The following is a 20,869-nucleotide window of genomic DNA, read 5'->3' as shown; positions in this document are numbered from 1 at the left end:
AAGCCGAAGTCAAAGGTGAAAAAACTGACCACCAGACACAGTGGTTCTGAAGTCCATCTCTGAGTTCTACATTCTGGCTTTGAAGGCTAGACTTGCTATGTTTTTTAGCTACTTGGCTCTGGCTTAGCTGTTTTCATCACAGATATTTGGGATAAGCTGACATTATGGGAAGACCCTTGTAAAGAAGGGTGGGAAAAAGTCATACAGCATTAAGGCATTGGGCAGGTAGGGAAGGAGCGACACACCACTCTGAATGTGTGTGAGTGAGGTGTAAGCATGAATGTACAGCCATTGTCATTTCTTCCAGTTACTTCCATCATTTTTGAAATAGTCAACAGGTAACTGCTGCATTTTCTAGGGTGATACATGCTGGGATTGGGGCTGGGTTCTGAGGTGGTATGTAAATAATTACACAAGACTACTGCTTATATTATAAACTAAGATCACATCAAAAAAATTTCTGAGGAAATACACTAACTTGAAACCAACTAAACCATATCATCCCTCCCTACTCACACTGAGTTACAGGAGAAAGATATATGGGAAAAACAAATTCATATAAGAATTTTTAAAGCTTTAACTTTTAAAAGAAGTTACCTCTGGAGAGTAAGAAGGAGAGAGGGTTGCTTTTTATGTTATCATTTATCATTTGATACACTTGTATCATAATGTATAATGTATATACAGATGTATACATATACAATGTATACATACAGTGTATACATATACAAAAGTATCATGATACATTTATCATTGTATTTTAATTTGTTTATCTAGCAATAAGTAAGTTACTACTTTTCAATAAAACAATAAAAGAAAAACATGTAGGAAAGTTTAAAAACTTCCAATGCATGTTTTATAGTGTATCCCTATCATGTCTTAATCTACTATCTTCCAATAGTTGGTAACCATAGGAGGTAGACTTCATATACAGAGGGAAAAAAGGAGCATTTGTGACCTTCAGCTTTGGCAAGGGCGACCCAGATAAAAGGAGTTTAAACTTAGAACAGCTTCTCATAAAATAAGCTAGAACAAATTCTCCTGAGAAACTGACTATATGCTACCACTGATCTAAAGAAAGGGTGTGTGAAAATAGTAACAACTAGCAGTGTGGCTGAACTGCATCATCTTTCTTGGGAAAACAAACTGTAAATCATAACTAGTCTTAGCTATACAGGTGACGGGTTGTCATTCTTGTATGTGAGCTTTAACTCTTCTCTGTCCACATCTTCTGCTGCTATGACTCTGCAACATCTAGAATTCATTCTTTAGCCAATTGAATCTGGCTTCATTACTTATTATGAAACTTCTGAGAATATTTTCCTGGATGATGCAGGCTATTGGCTATTTGCTAAAGTACAAGTTGCAATTTCAACGCATTTTACAAATGAATCAGGACAGAATTAGGTGTTGGGTGACTTCTGAGGGAGGCAGCAGATTTTGGTAGGAAAATCAACTACCAATGGGTGCTGAAAGATGTGGTTTCTAACAATAAATTGCTCATCTAATATGTCATCTTCTTGTGGCCTTCATCTTTGAAATGGGAGTAAAACAGGAAGGAATGGTTTCAACATAGAGAAAGTGACTATAAATGAGCTATAATATCAATACAAAGAGCAGTAATTCTAGTTATTAGTATCCTAGCTTTGTGGTGCCCAGCATGAAGAAGGTATGCTGAACACATGCAGTCCTTCTCTTCCCTTTATAAGATACCCAAAATAAAGAATTTTATAATGTTTTGACTTTATGTCACACAATGAACAAAAAATAACTTTAGCTTTGACTACTATATAATAAAATAGGAAAGAATTAGTGATAAAAGGGTTACAATTATTCATTCATTCACTTATTCATTTATCCAATAGTGCCTGGCCTACTATGGGCCATATACTGTTTCGGGCACTGGGTATACAAGACAAGAATAAAATCCCTGCTCTTTAGAAATTTATACACTGGTGGGTAGAGATGGAAAATAAATCAGCTAACAGTATTTGATATTATACTCAAAGTGATAAAACTGTGAAGAATATAAAACAGGGTAGCACAACCAAGGATGAATGGTGGTGGCAGAGGCAGGGAAGGGACATCTGGGTCAGATTGGGTTGTTAGGGTAGATCTCTCTTAGGGGAAAATATCTGAACCTGAATGACAAGATCTATAAACAAATATTTCAGTAAATATACATGAAAAAAAGTGAAAGTGTGAAAGTGGTACCCAGTTGTGTCCAACCCTTTGTGACCTCGTGGAATAGATCCTACTGGAGTGGGTAGCCATTCCCTTCTCCAGGGGGTCTTCCTGACCCAGGGATCGAACCCAGGTCTTCCCACATTGCAGGCAGATTCTTTTCTGTCTGAGTCACCAGGAAAACCCAAATATATATGAAGTAACTTCTATTTGGAATACAAAGTTTCTTTTGAGTTCCCAAATGTCCAAAGTCAAAAAGGAAAGGAAGAGTGACTGATAAGAATGTGAAATGAGGGACATTTCTATTTTAGCTCCTAGAGCACAGCTAACACATTGTGTTGAAATATACAAAATTGCTGAAACTTCATCATTTTGACCTACAAAAACAGCAATTCATATGATTCAACTCAATAGCTGGAACTGAACAAAGTTAGGTCATGTAGTCAGGTAAATGTTATTTAGTGAGGTTTGCCAGGACTAATTCACTATTTAAGTATTGTAATTGCCCTCTTTGCTTAAAGTCAAATCTGCATGAAATCTACATAAATTACATAATTATAAAACATTTATTGGATAGACGTACAGTGTGTCAAAAATGGAAACTAAGTGCTTTCTGGCATTACCTCATTCGATCCTCATATAACCTCAAAAGGTAGGAACTGTTACCACATCATCTAACAACTGAGGTCTAGAGGTGTTAAATAACTTGATCAGTCATACCAACTTGGAAGTGGTAAAGTGACAAAGTAAAGATGTGAACTGAGGAATGTCTCCAGAGACTGTATTCTAGCCTTTGGTCACTCAGTGTACTTAGGAAAACATGCTTATTTATTTCAAAGGTCAACTACATATCTAACTTGTTATATTTTCAAGGTTTATGTAATATACATCCTTTTTCTGATATTTAACATTTTATTAGGGTCAAGACTTTCAAATGATGTGATGTGATCTGGGATGTGTGTTTGTATATATACACTGAAAGGTTGAAACACTACTGGAACAAATATAGTTGATGATACACATAATATAGTACAGAGGCTCATGTATCAATAGATAGTAATGACAGACAGTTTGGTACACTCCTTTTCTTTATGATCTTACAAATCAAGGTTAGTCTAAACTCATAATCATTTCATTTCCCTTGATATTTAGGCAGGGGCATGTGATGCAACCTTGGCCAGTGAAATCTAGGGCTAAGTTTGCTAGAAGGATCTAGGAAGTTTTGATTTTACAAAAAGGAACCAAGAATAAGGTCTGGTCTTTGGGTTTTGGATGCTATCTTACGAAAAGTGACGCTCAGAGCTGCTGGCATTACAGAAAAGTTAGCTGAGTCCTGACATTACAGAGCCATGACATTTATTCCAGAACAACTCCATTTCTGAACTTTCAGTAAGTTAAGATTATTAGCTTTCCCCCATTATTCAAACCAAAAAAAAAGAGGGAGGTGTGATTAAAAATCCAACCTATAACTAATACCAGAATCATAGCTACATTCTACTTTATATCCACTCTTTAGTGTTTATGTCTCCCTAACAGTCTTTCTTCAAAATCAGATAGTGCAGTATTAAGAGAGTATTTGTTTTTGCTTTATAGAGTTTTCTTTTCTTTTATTATTTTTGGAGTTTTCTTTTATTTTTATTACTTATTTATTTATGGCTGTGTCAGATCTTTGTTGGAGCATGTGGGATCTTAGTTCCCTGATCAGGGATCGAACCCACATCCCCTGTGGTTGGAAGGCAGATTCTTAACTGCTGGACCACCATGGAAGTTCCGTTTTTGTTTTTTCAATATCTATGTGTTATATAACCAGCCAAGAATGGTGCCCTTGAATGTCACAAAAGTGACATTTTTAAGCTTCTCTCCTATTCTTTCTCTTTTTGGTACATGTCTTTTTATTCACATTGCTTGTATATCTTTTCCATCTATTACCTTTCGACCTGAACTGTGATTTAAGATACTATTGATGATTATGCTCTTCCAAACTCTTTGTGCTTGAGCATAATTTATCTTGACAATAAATAAAATAGTAAAAAGTACTGCAACATTTTTATTTTCAACTTGCTCCTTTTTTTCCTTTAACACAATTTCATATTCTGAGAATATCTTCCCCTTGTCCATATACTTCTTATCTGAATGTTCTTAAAAATAAAATTCATAGCATTTAGAAACTCTTCAGGAATTATTTCAGGACTCTCAAAACGATTGAAGAGGATTAATCTATCTTCTTCTGCATGATATTAGCAGTCATTATCTAGCCTCTATGCCTAGATTATTTAAGATATTAAGGCACTGAGCTGCACATTTTGTACAGCTCTTAAGTTACCAATGGTGTGCAATGGCTGTTAGAAAAAAAAAACACTCTAAAATACACTTCTTGGCAGATCTCAGTTTGAAAGAATCAATAAATATCCTAGCCAGATAACCTGATAGGTATTGTAGCTAGTAGGTAACATTTTCCATCACAACTCTCATCCCTGCTAAGAAAAACAAAAAACCCCAGGTTTTGCTTCAGATTCCTAAGACCAAACTAATAAATGTGTAAATATGAATGCTGATAGGTTATCTCTAGGACAATGAAAAAGATCACATTATAAGTTCATTGAGTACCTGGAGGTACCAAAAATGTATGGCTGATAAAGAGTGCTCTTTTAACTGCCAAGAGGGAAATCAGCAGGATTAAGGGATAAAGCTTTCAAAAACCTCATCAAAACCGCATAGTATGGCAAGAGAAAGGCAGCTATTAGAAGCAGACTTCAAGCTGTATTAATCAAAACCATATTTTAGTGTTACAGCAGATGATTTCTGAATAAGGAATATTATATCTTTATATTTTGTCCCACAATTTTATTATTAATACTCCTTGAAAGCTGCATAGGCTGACATAATTTATAATTTAATTTCACTGAGGTATTATAAGGCCTACACCTCAGTAAGATTCCAAAGTGCTAATTGGGATAATAGGAAATTAGTTGTCTTCTCCCAAATGTCAGTGAAGTAGGTCAGGATAATTAATATGCAAGCTGACTTTTCAGTCAAAGGAAAACAAGACAGGTCTCATCTGTGTACTTTTAGTACCATCCATTTAGACTAAAATGAGTTTAGCCTGAGAAAAATCACAGTGTGACTCAGTTAAAGAACTGAATTTCAAAATAAGACAAAAGGTAGTTCAACCATGAGAACACAGATTGAAGTAAGCTCCAAAGCAGACTAAATTTACACCTCCCAAGCAGGGCCGAATTCTACACGTACAAAGAAAATGAAAAAAACATTCAGGTAACAGATGTAGGTATATCTTGCTTCTTAAATTGTTCTGTAAACTCATAAGCACTACATGATACAGATCATGAAAGGGGTTTGGTTGATGACATAATTCTTTGGTAAAAGTTTATTTACTTTTCATTGAAGGACAGTTCCTTTACAATGTTGTGTTGGTTTCTGCCATACATCAACATGAATCAGCTATAGGTATATGTATGTTGCCTCCCTCCCACTTCCCACCTCATCCCACCCATCGAAGTTGTGGTGACGTAATTCTTAATCCTTAAAGCTGAAGATAGGCTGTATTTTAACATTTTCTCCCATGGCTCCTTCTGTTCACTTGCCTGATATTTCCTATTTTTAATTTCTTGGCAAACTGAGGAAAAAGTTTGGAGCTAGAGACATGAAACTTATTTCCTCTGCAGGTCTGTACTTGATTAGTGCAAATTCACTTTAGTAGGTCACAACGCATGCTGGCCTTGAGCAGGACAGTTAGTAATACACTGCTGCTAGCCTTTGATGCTACCAAGCATGGTAGCCTTCTGACCCTAGTGGCAGCACAGTGAGTGCTCGGTGTGGAGGGCTATAAGTCTGAGGCTGATGGGATGGCCACAGCTTCTTTCCCGTGTATAATTTTGACTCTGCTGACATAACACCAAGCAGCCTGATTTGAATAAGCAGCCTACAATACTTACTCCTAATGGCCAACTCAGAGCAGTCATGAATAAGATACTCCCCTTAACTAGACATTAAAGATTCTTTTGAAAACACTGATTTTTTATAGCTGATGTTTCCCAAATGAAGTGTTCATCAAATCATACGGTTCTCAATATTAGAAACAGTAATTCAGAAAAACCATCGTTAATCTTCTAGGCAAGCATGCAATGTACTGCCCTGATGAGAATGGTTTCAAGGACACTGAGACATCAAGTGGCAAGATTTATAGAAAATACCCAGAAATAGATGGGGCTGTGCAAGACAGTGCACGGTCACCTTTGGTGAAACAGATCCTACTGTAATAGCCCAAGCTACCCCACCATATCAAACTGTAAAGGCAAAATATGTAATGCCAAGTTTACCTACACATTTCCTAGGGCTGTTCTCCCTTATTGCAATCATTCCACAAAGAGAAAGTCTGCTGAAAAAGATGGAAAGTACTGAGTAACTGCCTACTTGACCCACTTGGGAACCTGAAGGAAATACTCATCCACTTGGAGTGCATCTGTATGGCTAAAAATACATTCGATCAACAAAAGAGCAAAAAACTGACAATAGAAAAAAAATAATCCAATGTCATCTAACTAGAGATGCTCTGTAGCCTAGTGGAGCCTGAAGGAAGGGCAAGCAAAGGCCTAGCTTTGCCTTTCAGGTCCTAGGACACATATTCTCCATTCTAGTCCTCCCTACACAATGACCAGGAAGAAGTGCTAAGTATCTAGCTTAACAGAAAAAGACAGCTTCAAAAACTTCCATGTATGGCAATTAAGGAATGTGTTGTGAACAGGATTCTATTTCAGAGGGCTGTGCCTAATTTCAACACAGTTTAGTTGAAAATGGCAGAGATGAAGTATTTTCCCTAATGCATTTGTAAAATACTGAATAAACCTCCCAAACTTAGTTGCAGCAGTTATGCAGTACCCAGACAACAGTCAAAATGAGGTTTCTAATTTATCTTTAGTTAAGTTTTAGAAAACAACTCATTAATCATCCTAACATTAAAAATGTATGGTCGTGCTCACTAGAACTTCTACAGAGGCCTAACACAGTTCCTAGATCTTTCTTCTACAAGACTCTTCTATAATTTCTAATAGATGTGAATGTTATGAGAGCTTGGCAGGTAATCAACTTTCCTGAACCAACAGTGTACCTTTTATAATGGTCCTCATGGAGATTATGACTAGAACAAACTTTATATGGAAACTGCTTTAACATGTGAATTTTATTGCAAGCAACTCATATTTTGATAGTAGAAGAGGTCCACTAAATTTTCTTGTCAATAATCTCCAAAGTAACCCTCATTTTAAATAAGCCAAACTTGAAATTGATATGAGGTTCCTGACCTGTTGGTAACCTGTGAGCTTTGAGTTGTTTTTCCAGTTGTGATGATCTTACACTAATATATCCTTTAATCGAAGTCTCATATACTTCGTGAAATGGGCTGAAGGACACAGTCTGTTGGTATCCTTTAAAAAGAGAAGTCTAATGCCCTCATGGAACCAAACCAGTAACTGGTTTCATCAACACTGGCTTGGGTCATCTGTACTAACTGGCCCATATTTCATTTATTTATTTATTTAATATTTCATTTTGAATAAAGAGATTTTATATTATTTCTTTGGTATTGTACATTCAAGTCTTGGTAACTAGTAAACATATTAATTTTTTTACCTACTTGTTTTGCAGGGGACAGGGGGGCGCACATAAAGCGGCTTGTAGGATCTCATTTCTCAGACCAGGGACTGAACCTGGTTGTGGAATTTTTAATGCCAATAAGACAGAGGGTTGCTTAAATGACTTCTCTCTCTCAGGAGTTGATTCACATAAATTGAGCTTTGCAATCAACATACATACCAGGCAAGTACATGGATGCTTTTGGCAAATTGGTTTCTAGAAACAGACTCTGCTATTTGGAGTTGATAGAAATGCTATGCAAAATTTCTACTTCAAACAATTCTTTTGTATTTTTCCTTTCAATCTTCTAATAGTGAAAAGGGAAGTTACATATGTATGTACGTATTTATGTATATGTATGAGTGTGTGTATTTTTTGTGTATTTACTTCCTTATTCAACCAAGGTCCTGCTAACACCTGCTTGAAGCATTTATAGCTTCTTAACCCAAACTCAAGAGTGCAACAACTGTGGACCAAAGGGATAATGTGTGTGAATGAGAAGAAAGTAAGTAGATGAGAGGAGGAAGAAAAACGAATGCCATCAACCTGAAAAGGCAAATGAGTAACTGGAGAAAATAAATTATTTCTTCTAGCTGTGAGTGTCCTGAGATATAGGCTTCACTACTCATCTTTTTTCCCCCCAAGTTATTCAAGTTCTGAAAGTAGGACACCAAGGGATACCTAACTTTCTATGCAGCAAGACCATTATTTTAAGAAAAAGGGGAAACAAAATTATGTTTTCTTAAAATAAGAAGCTTGAAAAGGTTAGGAATCTGAGTGTATAGGCTAAGAATCTCCATCGACATACTTACTTTTGTCTCCTATGCTTTCCCCTGCTGCCTCCCCTTCCTCCTCCTCCTCCTCCTCCTCTTCCTCCACCTCTGTGGGCTGCACGTCATCCTGCGGGTCACAGGCACTAACCGGCGCATTCAGACAGCAGTGGTTGAACCCGCTATCTCGTGGCAGAGTGAAACTTCGAGGCTTGCCCCCGTTTCCATTTAACACTTGCATCCGCTCGCTCTCAGCTAAGGGGTACGGCCCATAGTGATCCTGAAGGTGGCACTTCTGCGTTGGCAGGGTGGACTGCCGCCTGTGCTCAGGGGAGATGGCCGCCGAGTCAGAGAAGACAGAATCCTCCAGGGGCAGAGTCTGAAGATAGTGTAATCCCGAGCTTGTCAGGGGCGTCTCGATTAAATCCTGCCAGGAGCGCCGCTGACTGGCTGTCTTGCGAATGGGGGACACCACACTGCTCCCAGTCACTTCCTGGCGAAACTCCTCATGGGAGGATTGCGACTGGGAGGTCTCTGTGGAGGACAGCCGGCTGTGTTTGGCTTCCACATAAGGACTGGCACAGCTCATCTGTGGAAAGGAGACTCTGATCAGTCTCCCAGAAGTAAAAGACCATGCCTATCACCAAGGAACACCTTTGATTTCCAGCAGGTAATATTTACTCTTTGAGTGAATGACTACTCACCTTTTCATGTATCTCAAAGGTAGGCCCCAGCTTAAATTTTCAGAGACTGAGACATGGACGTATTGAAATACAGCTATGCTGGGCTCTCATGTAAAATGTGCCATATTAGTGCAAAGTTTCACCACAATCAAAGTATAAGGGAATGTGAGTGCCTATATAAGAAATATTCAGCAACTAAAAAACAAACCCCAAGTTTTAAAATCTCTACGTGTTAAAAATCCTGAAGAATTGTTGCCAAATTCATATTTCCAGATTTTACAGTGTTTGGGGATGAGAGCAAGAACGGCTTTTGGATGTAAAAACAAGGTGCTTCTCTCTAATGATACACAACCCTTCCTCTTCTTCAAAGGTGACTGTCTGCTCCTATGGAGCCAAGGAGAAGTTTTCTTATGTTCTGGTCAGTTCTGTGGCACACTCTAGAGAGTTAAAGTGTAGGAAGGATAAGATTACACCCTGATGGGGATTAGCGTTTGCCTTGAGCACAGCCTTCAGAGTACATAAACACAAAAGAGAAATGGAATGTTTTTATCAGTGGAATTGAAAGTTTGGTAACATATGTTACAGCACAAAGCACAAGCAAGAAGGACTGGCATCAAGTGAATGTTGTAAAAGACTTGTAGGCACCCCTTCTGGGAGAAGCCTTACTCTACCTCTGGGGGCTAACAGACCAGCCCTGGCTCTTCCTGGCAGGAGGAGCCAGGTGTGTTCAATGTGGTCATTACGACTGAGGCTGAAGTTGTGGCCGGGAAAAGCCTGACTAAGGTGAAAGTACATCTACCCCTTTGGGTAAAGGAGTTCAGTGGCATCTTCTGTGGGCAGTTTATCCTCCCATGTGTTAGTAACAATGTGGGTAGTTTCCTTCTTGAAATTCACAAGTTGCTATCATTAAAGAGCAGTTTGGTCAAGCAGTTTCCCTTTCTTTCTTGTTTACAAAAGGTTTATTTATTTCTATTTTTTGGCTGTGCCATGTAGCATGTAGGATCTTAGTTCCTCGAGCAGGGATGGAATCTATGACTCCTACATTGGAAGCATGGAGTTTTAACCACTGGACCCCCAGGGAAGTCCCTACAAATAAGAATATTCAGATCCTGACTTTTTAGGCAAAGAGGGAAAATATGATACAAGCTATATCTTGTTACTGACTTCATTATTTCATTTGTTTAGTTCATTCTGGTGTTCTGTTGCACTGTAGCATTTATTAAGGAAATGTGTATACAACTCTGCATTTTTTCTAGTCTTCTTCTTTTTTCCTTAGGTAAGAGACACTGTCATCAAACATTTCAATTAAAAATGTGACCTCCCTTTCAGTCATTAGCCAAAATAGTTATCCATTTATTCCATTTATTTATTTCAGAAGTATTCACTGAGCACTGAATAAATAAGTACCAGTGCTGTGCTAGGCCACGGGGATGAATGGATGAATAGATGAATAGAATGGAGTCCCTGTTCTCAAAAAGTTCACAGTCCAGTCCAGTGAACTGTTTGCAGTCCCAAATACGCCAATTTAGTATCTCTGGATTAGGCCTGAGTATCTGCATTTCTAAAACATTCCAGAGGTGATCCTTATGCATAGCCAAGTTTGAGAAGTGGCCTCGAATTATATCAACATCTTGCATAGCACCTTTCTTGTTAAAAATCCCCTGGAGTAACACAGAAGTGGAATTAGGTTGGCTGCTATTGTTACCTAAATCCAGTTTGCATTTCCTATGTGGAAGACTCAGTCTCAAGATAGGCAGAATGGACTCTTACATACTGTGACCATGCAATGTACAATCTTTAAAATGGGACAGTATTGAGACTCTTTCAATAATTCTGATGAGCATAAAACAAACAGGGACAGTTATAAAAATCAAGGTACAGTCTATACACAGAATAATTTACACAAGTTTAAGAAGTCTTAAGAAGAAGGGTACCACATAAACACATATACATTAAACCAGATCCCATAGCTATCTGAAAAGCTACCTACCAAAACATGTTCAATACAGATATAATATCAATTTTTACTATTGTTTCTAAAGAACATAGGAATGAACTTTGTTAGTGTAGAATATATAAGGTCAATTTACATATCTTTTTCCACAAAAACTTTTTTTTGTTGATACTTCATGAAGGCTACTCTGACACAAATGGTACGTTTTCTTAATAAAACTGGTAAGATATTTATAAGCGTGGAATCTGTGGTGACTGCTTCTCCTGATTAAATAGTCTTTGTATGCTTAAAGTTTCTCCCTTATTGCTTTTAGGTCCCCTGTTTTCTTTCTCCCTGAAAAACCCAAGGTCTGGCAAGTAATTCATCACATAATGTTTTTTAACGTAAAAAAGGATGTTTCAGATCAGAGAATCCAACACTATATTGAGTACATTACTATTGGCAACTTACAGAGGGAGGCCGTGGGTATGTATCGTAGGGGGGTGGAGGGCTGTCCTGTTTAGGTGTTGATGGAGTATCTGCTTCTTCCTTGTCACTCTCACTCCAGTAATCTGAAAAGTCACACACATGGATACATCAATATTCCATTAAAAGTGTCTAGCCATATTTTCAGTAACATGCACTACCAGCTAACAAAAGGAAGTTTAAATTCCATTTCTACACACTGCTCCCCAGCACTGACTACTCCAGGTCCAACAACTTTTATTTTCAGTTTGGATTTGAGGAGAAAGAAAGAGTACAATCACCCAATTCCCACCTCCTTTTAAAGCAAGCAATTACACATAGCTGCAGTTTTAGGGAGTTAAAAAAAAGATAATGCAAGTCAAATCAGGTTTAGGGTATAATTCCAGACCAAACTACTTGAAACTTCAAAGAATGAATGATGTTACATGATGTTTCTTAAAGGTGTATCATTTTATCTTAAAGATGAACACTCAAAGAAGAAATGCATACATTGCTGGAGATCTCTACAGATATAAACAGCTCCCAAAATAATCTTCTCAATTCTCTTCTCTGGCTTCAGTTCACTGGTTATCTAACAATCACTGTTTCCAGAGTCATACTGACACGAGTCTCTATAACACCATACTCCCACCTCTACTTGGAAACACATGGCAAACCTTGATTCTTGCCAAACACAAAAGGGCAAATCTGCTGATGTGAGCTTTAAGCTCCAAACTTCTAGAACTACTTAAAAGGGTAGAAAATGTAAGCCGCTAGACAAAATGACTTGGCAGACCTCAGGCAAGAGGGAAGAGGAAAAACTGAGGTACATTAATTGAGTAAAATACAGCACCAAGGCCAATCATCAGATCTGTTCTATCAATCTTGCAACCACCCTATAACTGCTGGGTTAATTTTTTGTGTTTACAAGGAAAAATCTAGAAGTATCACCCATATGAATTTCAAATGATAAAAGAAAAGGTAGCCAAACAAAATGTTCCTTATTCTTATGAAAAGCTCCACCACAAAAGAACCACTAGAAGGCTTAACTAATACTTAGATGTAGGTGAAAAATCATGGCACATATTTTTATAGGTACCTTTTTCCATCTAGGAATTCCCATATTGTAATATTTTCATACATTTTCCTGTGGTGCTGATTAATAAGTACAATTAACATTTACTGAGTACTTATTATATGCCAAACAGAAAGTAGTAAAACTGGGGTTTAAACTAAGAAATTGCCTTGTTCTAAACATTGAAGGGTTAAATTACTGGGACTCTTTCGTATGACTTAGTTTAATGTGACATATTAAAGAGAGAGTTTAATGTGACATATATTCATGATTTTTCAAGCCCCTGTCCTCCCTGCTAAAGAATTTGGTCAAAATTCTTTAGCAATGGAGAGAAAGTCTCTGAAAATCCTATTCCTGCTTTACTTATCCCCTTTGAGTAAAAGAAAAACAAAGACTAGTTAACCTAAATTTGATATCGGGTTTTTACATTGGGTCACACTGGTGATGGGAAGCATATTAAGTCTCCTCCCAAATACAAATTGATGTAGCTGTCCAGAAACGGACCGAGTAATGCTAGTGGGAAAAGTATGGACTGTATACTCGTGCAGATGCAGCTTCAATGTTTGGCTGTACCAACTGCCATTTCTGTGCTCTTGTGATGCTGACTTAATCTCTCTGAGTCTATTTTGTTATCCGTAAAACGGGGCTAATAAACACCACCTTTCAGAGTTGTATGAGTGGGGTACTATGGTAGCACATATTTAAGTGCCTTACACCTTGAAAACACTAAAAATTATTGGGATTCTTAATACTGGTGGATTTGCAGGTAGCACACTAGGACAGTCTGTCCCAGATCACACAGTAAATAAATGCCTGGTGTTCCCATCTTCTTAGTCATTAATTTTTTCTAGTAGCAAGTTCCAGCAATGAAAAGTGAATTCTGGAGCTCTGGGGCCTCAGTTGGGTAGTTTTGTGGGAGCTTGAATACTACCGGGAAATTATTGCTGGAGGGAGAGGTACTAAGCACCCCTCCTCGTTCTCCCAAGCAGTAGGCCTGCCAGGATCACTCTGCTCTTACCCTTCCCACTATTTCCAGAAACTGTGACACCTGTGCTGAGTTTTCCCTTCACCTTTTCACTGAGACTTTGGGTCTCAAGGAGTTAGCACCTGAAATGGTCCAATCAGCACATTGAGAAGGAGAGGATAACTATTTTCTCAAGATCTCTATGACTAACACTACAAGTGGCAGATTTAGGAGATTCTCTCTCTACTCCTCGCCCTAACCCCTCATTCCTTGATAAATGAGGAAAAATTCTAGTTCGAAATTTGATGTAATTCTTGGTTTACTAAAAAAGAAGCACCATCAAACCAAATTTTTTGTGGGTTGTCTAAGAGGTTGAAATACCACTTTGTAAATTAACTTCATTTCATACACTAAGCCATGTGTCTCTCAGAGAGTAATGCCAGGGAAGAGCCTACGGAAAATTCAGGCCTTTTTGGGTTTGTGTGGAAAATTACCAGCACACTGCTGCCCAGAGGCTGAAAGCAGTCTGATTTTCATTCTAAGAGCAAATTAATTTATTTTTCTTAGCTCTCTTATTTAGCACGGAATGAATGGATACTTTTTAATGTCTCCTGCAGTGATATTCAATTTAACAAGTAACTAATCATGAATAAACAGTGTCATCAATAGAAGAGGAAAATTTCCACTTCTCATGTTGATACAAAGGATAATCTGAAAAAAATTGACTTTTTCATCTAGAACTATCAAAGAAATGCAATGAATTTTATTCATTTTTAAGTAATTAAAGCTTTACAAAGACCTTACGTGTGATTGAAAATAATGTGTCATGAATGTCTGATCTGAAGCTGTAAAAATACAGAAAAAGGATTAGCAGACAATTAGCCAAATTGTGATCTTGGCAAAATTCAATGTAGCCCTGTTTTCTCTATGTAAAATAATGCATAATGAAAAAGATCCTCATATCCTTTATACTGCTGTAGTTAAAGACAGCAATTCACTAAACTTTTATTTAAGTCAATGAAAGAGTCACTTCTAAGCTATACTGAGTATTTAAATAGAAACAGTGTTTGGCAATTATTCCTTTGCATCTTTCTGAAATATTCCCAATTCTCAAAGAGCTTTATTTTGTTTCAGGTTTAACTTCAGTGCTGAGAATGGTACTCAGATGTCAAACAATTCTATAGAAGTGTGGTGTAGACCCGTGCAACCAGCAGCTGACTATATAGGATATTGTGAGACCTAATCCCATATAAGGTAGGAAGTCTAATATGCTTCTGATCCATGTTAGAGCATCTGATGAATGTATACTCTAAAGGGAAATCTAAATTATCTCAGAGATTCTGGTTGTAGAGAATTGAACTGTAACTTTAAGCTTCTACATATGATTATCTACCATTTTCTAGTAGGCACTAAAATAAATACTCACATGACAGACTATGGCAGCATGAATCCATGGAATGAGTATTTTTTGGAACCTGCATGTGCAATGTGACTTACCAGTTCTTTCATCCATAATGAATTTTGGTTATATAATACCAAGTACAAAGGAAATCCACTAAAATCAAGGCCATGCTCAGCTTCAAAGCAATGTCGAGTGACAAAATACAGAAGCCTGAAAATCCAAGTTTCCTTATTCATGCAAATTGACTTTTTTAAGATTCATTTTCCTATCAGCACATTGCCCATCTTCTAATTCTTGCATCTTAATGCCTTTTTAAAGTAATTCGAAAAGGGGCTGGTGTGTGTGTTTAGTTCTCTTACTATAACTGTAGGCCCATAAATTAAGTAGAAGAATTAATTGGGGAATAAACATTTAACAATGAAGAAATGTGACTTAATTACTGGCCTGACACTTCATAGTCCTGGCTGGGTTTGCCTGTGCACAGTGATTTGATGGAGATGGCTTCCATGTTATTTGTGGAAGTACCCATGCTACTTCCACTCTCAGAAATGTTTTATTTTATTACTTCTCATCCTATGAGAACCAGTTCAGATTATGTGCACATAATGTCTTTCCCATTTCCTTCCTGAGAAATCTCTCCAGACTCATTCCCATGGAATTTGGTTTGTACTTTTCCATGTCTCACTTTCTATATTTTACTAAGAGTATCTTTTCTGCTACAACTCAATGTAATTTCAGGCAGGATGAGTGCCTATTTCACCATAATACAATTAGAGTGCTAGATGAAGGCCTCACTCAGAAACACTTTGTTGTTGTTCAGTCGCCCAATCATGTCTGACTCTTTGCAACCCCATGGACTGCAGCATGTCAGGTTCCCTGTCCTTCATTGTCTCCCAGAGTTTGCTCAAACTCAAGTCCATTGAGTCGGTGATGCCAGAAACACTTCAATACTTAATAAAGTCTTCTCTTTCTCTTCAGCACTAACATTTTACATCAGGCTCACTGATTACTTTCTCCAAGTATATCCTCATTAATCCTGTCCCCTCTTCAGGATTTTTTTAAAAATTTTGCATCCACTTAGCAATTTTTAAAATCAGTTGCATGTTGTGCAAAAATTAGTACTCATTTACTTTATGTCGCTCTTTAATTTTTGTTAGGCAATTTCAAGTGTGTATTTTTTAAATTCTCAACAAGATGATAAATTCCCATCGGCAATAATCATGTTTTGCTATTTCTTGGACATCTTCCTGCCCTATCTCCTCACTCTTCACTGCTCTAGGCACCTCCATTCTCTTATCCTATGGCTCTAAACCAGGGATTGGTAAACTATAGTCTGCAGACCAAATGAGGCACTTGGCCTGTTTTTATACAGCCTGTGGATCAAGAATGGCTTTTACATCTTAAATGGATTAAAAAAAATCAAAAGAAGTTTCAAAATGTGAAAAATGTTATGAAATTCAATCTCATTGTCCATAAATAAAGCTTTATGGAAGTACAACCACTTCTTTTCATGTGTTTGTAGCAGAGTTGAATAGCTTCAAAGAAACCTTAAGGCCTTCAAAGCCTAAGATATTTACTGTTTGGCTCTTTACTCAGGAAGTTTCCTGACCCCTGACCTAAACCTTTGCTGACAGATTGGTTTTGGGATCTGGTTATGTTTTTTAGATATCTCTAACCTTTAGCTTTTAGATGCTTTAAAAAGTTTTCTCTGTGAGGAAACAAAGTTTTCAGAATCTTCACATCAACACACAGATTATGCATACTGGAGACACAACTAGAAGTATGTTTGTGTATCATTCTGTAGAATTCCTTTAACTTTAGGATGTCTCAAAAGTTTTCAAGAAACTAGTTATGCTTCCAAGGGATGTACAGCAAAAATTCTTTGGGAAAAGTAAAGCCACTTTTAGAATGGTAACCACAACTTTTGTTGAGATTTCAATTCTGCATCAGGATATTGTGTTTCATAAATATGAGGTCAATACTAAGGGAAGTTCCATATGATCACAGAGCTAACACACTAACAGAACTGAATAACACAACCAAATGAGACACTTGATGAAAGAATGAATCCATTCATCTGAGCTCTCTGCATAAAAAAGCTCTTAAATGTCTGTGAAACCACTAAGTAGAAAAAACCACTAAGGACCTAGACTTGGGTCAATATAGGACCAATTCTAGGCTTTTTAATTTTTAAGATTTTTTTTTCTCCATAAGAAATAGACTAAAGGAGATGGCAACAAAAAGGAACAAACTCCATATTAGCTGCTCTAAAAATCTGAGTTTATTTCCTGTTTGATTTACTAAATCCTACCCATAAGATGCAATGGTTTGGATTCCTTTGAAGTGCACAAAAGAGGAAAAAAAAAAAACACAGATTGACATCTGCATTTTCTCTCAAGTGATAGCAATGAAACATTGTAGAGGAAAACAGCAAGGGAAAAAAACATAACAATAGTAAAAAAAAGCATTCCTTTACCTTGTTCTTGCTTAATCCTCTCTCTTTCCGCATATCCTGCAGTCAGCATGTTAATTCTGTTAAGCCACCTGAAAAAACAAATATCAGTAACATTGCAACTGAGTTTCTTATAATTTACCTTTTTGGAAATATTTATTTTCAAATGCATATGAGTATATGGAATAACCTCAGATAAAAGATGTGTTGTTTTCTGCTACTCTTAACACATGGAGTTGTCAATAACTCATAATTTGCTGTAGTACAAACTGTTCCCACAGTAAAGATGCTATTTCACTAGAAAAGTCTTGGGCATGCCTGTATATATCTGCAATATAAAGGGGTCTGAGATGACCGAAGTCCTATAATTCTGTTGCTGTTCTGTTTCCTCAGAAAAAAATGCTCCTTTAGAGATATTTAAACAATATCAGATATAATTTGTCTTGAGAAGTGAAAAAGCTATAGACTTAGCTTGTCAAGTAAGTTTTACTATCAAATATTAGTTTTGATGAATCTCTTTTACATTTAATGATCCAAGGGGAAACACATATGAGTAGTACTATGGAAATCTGTCTCTAAATACAAGGGTATTAGGTTTTTCCAAAACAAAAAGTACATATACAATTTTAAGCTATATTTTGGATCCTGAAAATTTATTTCCACGAACAATAGTAACTTAAAATTAAATCTTAGTTCTCTCCTCTTTCAGGAGAATTGCTATTGCCAATGTAGGGGACTACCTGAGGCAGAGCACTGCTTCAATCTCCATCTTTTGTTCCATAAGGTCTCTACCTGTGTTCATTACTCTGGTAACTGTTCACACTGCATCAGATTATTGAATCACAAAGTCTTTAAACTTACTTGACAATTTTTCACTGGTTAATCCTGATCTATGATTCATATATTTTCCCAAATAAGAAAGTAAGGGAGAATCAACCTTCCAAACTAGCTAATAGAATTAATATTAAATTGTAGAATAATCTGATGTTAACATATTTTAAAAAAAATTTGTTTTTGAGAACTTTTTCTCTGAAGAGATTATTTCCCCTGTCAACTAGAAAATGAATGTTTCTGAAGTGACTCATATACTTTATCATTATGCCAAGTGGTGTTGACTGTGCCTCAGATACTGAGAATATCTTGAAAAGAGAGGGAGGAAAGTTGTTTCTCTAATGGACAAAATCACACCCATGGAAATTTAAGGTTTAATTTGAGGAACAAGTCACTTAAACCCAACTTTGACAAAACCTACAGTGTAATGATTACCTCAAGTATGTCTGGGAAGTAAAAAAGGGAGCAGAAATGATAAAAAAAAAAAGTAATCAAATGAATTCAGTAGCATGGCATATACACACATAATGCAGAAAAATATAAACTGTAAGAAGCTAACCTCATGACAAATAACCTTTTAAAAATGACTAATCATTAGTAAAAGGTCAACATGAAAATCTAGTCTATAGGTGACTTGTAGTAAGAAAGGAGTTGAATTTGTATTACAAGGCAAGTCTTAGCACTCTTAGGAAAGACTGGGTTGGTGCTTTTTGGGTGGAAATGATGTTGATACCACCAGAGGAACATTTATTGCTGAATTTTAATTCAGTACCTCCTATTTACTACTTCTTAATATATCATTGAAATTTAATTTTGTTATTAGCTAAAGAGCAATGAGGTCTTATATAAGATGAATAAAGAAACTAAAAAGAGGCTTCTTAATTTTTCAGCTCAACAACATTTACGAAATGTCTGTTATATACTGAACAATGAGCTATGTTTTAGGGGTCCAAAAATGAATAAGACAAAATTTCTGCCTTTGATGAGCTCCAGGATTCTTAAATTTCACAAGACAATGAAAAAATTAAAACTACTTTTAGGAAGACAAATTCTGCCCACAATAAAAACTCTTTAGAAAGTATGTGTATAAACTTGGGTCAGGGTATACAAACACAAAAGGCTGAATGCTACACAGCTGTTGTTGCTGTCTTGGATAAGTCGTCCTTAGGCCTTGGTTAGAAAATGCTTACCCAAACACTTGTTGCAGTTACGATTTGGTGTTTATATGCTATTATGAATAGCAGATATGACTGAACTGAACTGATGCATTAATTAAGGTAAGAAATATTTAGGTGTGCCAGGTACTGTCTGAGGCATGGAGGATAGAGAGATAAATGAAATAAAGTATCTGTTTTCACGATGCCTATATTTTCAGTGAGGGAGACAGACAATATGCAGGAATAAGAGGATTGGGCCTATGGTGAACATTCCAATGAAGCTGCCAAGAACTGACACAGAATAACGTACTGAGAGGGAAATAAGAGTAAGAATTTTGGAAGAAATGTACAAATAATAGCTACTAAACAGAACCTGGTGAGTCCTAACAATTATAAGAACATATGTGCTGACATAAAAAGGAATACACAGGCCAAGTAAATTCAGTAAATAAGCCTCAGAATACTTGAGAAACATGATGTTTTATTTTCTTCCCACAGATTTCACAGACTGGCAAAAAAGATTTTTTTAATGTTTCAATGCTCATTTCTCAGGAGGGAACAGATGGATTGGTGGTAGGGTGCTCAAAAGTGTTTTTTGCAAATTACCTCACATTCCAACTTAAAGCTACTCAAAAAACAGAAGGTGAGGTTTTAATATTCTAACATTTATATTTGGGTATATGTATATTTGGGTATATGTATGAATAAGTGTATGAATGTGTATACATACATGCAGATTTTATAGAAGAAAATTAAATCTAAGGATTGCCTTTTCATTCCAATTACTAGGTCCTGTCAAAACTAGCACTACATTTTAAAAATACATATGATAATACTTTAGAAATTATGAAATAACCAGATAAGGTATTTATTTATAATTATTATAATATAATTATAATTATTTATCATTTCTTGAAGGCTTAGGTACACACCTTCAAAGAGCTACGTATAGAATGAACCAATACCGAGGTCATCTTGCTGTTATGTAATAATTAGGTTATTAAATAAAGTTGTTGGAGGGTGTCTTTCCCTATTACCAATCCTCTGTGAATATTGCCACTCACACTCCTTCTTCCTACTGACAAGTAATTTTTAAAAAAACTTGTTTGTTGAAAACAGACACTAGGAATACGGTTATTAAAGAAAGAAAAAGCAAGGCAAAACAGTAACAGTCTATTATACTTAAATTTTTAAAAAAGTTTCAGTATTTCAGGACAATTCGGAAGGTTGTAGTACACCATGGAAAGGCTAATATAAAACAGCACTCTGAAATGTATGATATGGAGATGATGACATATTTGGTC

General features: G+C 36.5%; 1 protein-coding gene across 4 annotated transcripts in view; it reads right to left on the bottom strand.

Moving 5' to 3' along the window:
• Nucleotides 1-20,869, bottom strand: part of CNKSR2 (connector enhancer of kinase suppressor of Ras 2) — a 279,203-nt gene that overhangs the window by 39,925 nt on the left and 218,409 nt on the right. For all 4 annotated transcript variants that reach the window (XM_055438270.2, XM_055438271.2, XM_055438272.2 and 1 more), the window contains 3 exons: nt 17,602-17,669; nt 11,691-11,791; nt 8,646-9,192 (listed from right to left, as the gene is read on the bottom strand). In XM_055438270.2, coding sequence (XP_055294245.1) covers nt 8,646-9,192; nt 11,691-11,791; nt 17,602-17,669 — 716 coding nt within the window. The remainder of the gene's footprint in view (nt 1-8,645; nt 9,193-11,690; nt 11,792-17,601; nt 17,670-20,869) is intronic.

Source organism: Moschus berezovskii, chromosome X (genome assembly GCF_049115385.1).
Source record: "Moschus berezovskii isolate FMDL1 chromosome X, NW_MosBer_1.0, whole genome shotgun sequence".
NCBI classification, from domain to species: Eukaryota; Metazoa; Chordata; class Mammalia; order Artiodactyla; family Moschidae; genus Moschus; species Moschus berezovskii.
This window is presented reverse-complemented; position numbering and strand designations above follow the sequence as displayed.